The 1,494-nt window shown below is 68.6% G+C and overlaps 1 protein-coding gene across 1 annotated transcript in view; it reads left to right on the plus strand.

Annotated features, from left to right (window-relative positions):
• The window catches only part of LOC142821196 (ribonuclease-like), a 4,600-nt gene extending 3,781 nt beyond the window's left edge, over positions 1-819 (plus strand). The window contains exon 2 of the mRNA XM_075912035.1: positions 127-819. Within this exon, the coding sequence (XP_075768150.1) occupies positions 145-561 (417 nt within the window). The 5' untranslated portion in view covers positions 127-144 and the 3' untranslated portion in view covers positions 562-819. The remainder of the gene's footprint in view (positions 1-126) is intronic.
• The last annotated feature ends 675 nt before the right edge of the window (positions 820-1,494 follow it).

The following is a 1,494-nucleotide window of genomic DNA, read 5'->3' on the forward strand; positions in this document are numbered from 1 at the left end:
GTGGGAAGAAGGGGACGGGTTCGGGGCAGAGCTGGGTGGAATGGAGGGTTTGGGACCAAGAGGGTCCATGCAGGAGGCAGGTTCCTACCCCGTGTGTCCACCCACCTCCTCCTTTCCCCACGGCAGGTGGATCCAGTGTCGGCCATGGCCCTGATAGGACCCCGCCCCTCGCTGCTGCTGTCCCTGGCCCTGCTGGCCGCAAGCCTCGCCCTGGCCAGCGGGTTCCCGTGTCTCCTGAAACGCCACGTCTTCAGGAGGAACCACGTGGACTTTCCGCAGACGCAGGCCCCCAACGCCAACACGTACTGCAACGAGCGGATGAAGGCCGTGAAGCTGTGCAAGGAGACGGCCCACACCTTCATCCACGCGCCCGTCCGGATCATCGACAGCGTCTGCAAGAAGGGGACGCTCGTCCAGCCCGACCTCGTCAAGAGCCAGGATTCCTTCCCCGTCACCACCTGCGTGTACCTCCCCGCCTCCGGGTCCTACATCGGGAAAAGCTACTCCCGGCAAATCGTCCTCCGCTGCTCCTACGGGCACGCCACCTACTACCAGGAGTAGGCGCGGGCCCGGAGCGGGCGTGGCGGGCAGGCCGGGGACCCTCGTCCTTCCCGACCCCCTGCCCTGGCGCCCGGCTCCCCACCTGCCTCCCAGCACTGACTGGGGCTTCGCTGTTTCCACCCCCAACCTATTTCATACTCAACACTAGCCATCCCCTCCCTCTGCTGCCCCCTCAGTGCCCACCCCCTCCCTCTGCTGCCCCCTCAGTGCCCATCCCCTCCCTCTGCTGCCCCCAGAGCCCATCCCCTCCCTCTGCTGCCCCCAGAGCCCATCCCCTCCCTCTGCTGCCCCCTCAGTGCCCATCCCCTCCCTCTCCTGCCCCCTCAGTGCCCATCCCCTCCCTCTGCTGCCCCCTCAGTGCCCATCCCCTCCCTCTCCTGCCCCCAGAGCCCATCCCCTCCCTCTGCTGCCCCCTCAGTGCCCATCCCCTCCCTCTCCTGCCCCCAGAGCCCATCCCCTCCCTCTGCTGCCCCCTCAGTGCCCATCCCCTCCCTCTGCTGCCCCCTCAGTGCCCATCCCCTCCCTCTCCTGCCCCCAGAGCCCATCCCCCTCCCTCTGCTGCCCCCTCAGTGCCCATCCCCTCCCTCTGCTGCCCCCTCAGTGCCCATCCCCTCCCTCTGCTGCCCCCTCAGTGCCCATCCCCTCCCTCTCCTGCCCCCAGAGCCCATCCCCTCCCTCTGCTGCCCCCTCAGTGCCCATCCCCTCCCTCTGCTGCCCCCTCAGTGCCCATCCCCTCCCTCTGCTGCCCCCAGAGCCCACCTCCTCCCTCTGCTGCCCCTAGTGCCCATCCCCTCCCTCTGCTGCCCCCAGAGCCCACCCCGTCCCTCTGCTGCTGCCCGTGCCCAATGTGTGGTATTACGGCTCCCCACGTGTCCCCCTGGTGTAGCACAGGGCCCATCCGTAAGCACCCCACACCCATCACTCCCCCCCGCC

The sequence above is a fragment of the Pelodiscus sinensis genome, chromosome 30 (assembly GCF_049634645.1).
Source record: "Pelodiscus sinensis isolate JC-2024 chromosome 30, ASM4963464v1, whole genome shotgun sequence".
In the NCBI taxonomy this organism is placed as follows: Eukaryota; Metazoa; Chordata; order Testudines; family Trionychidae; genus Pelodiscus; species Pelodiscus sinensis.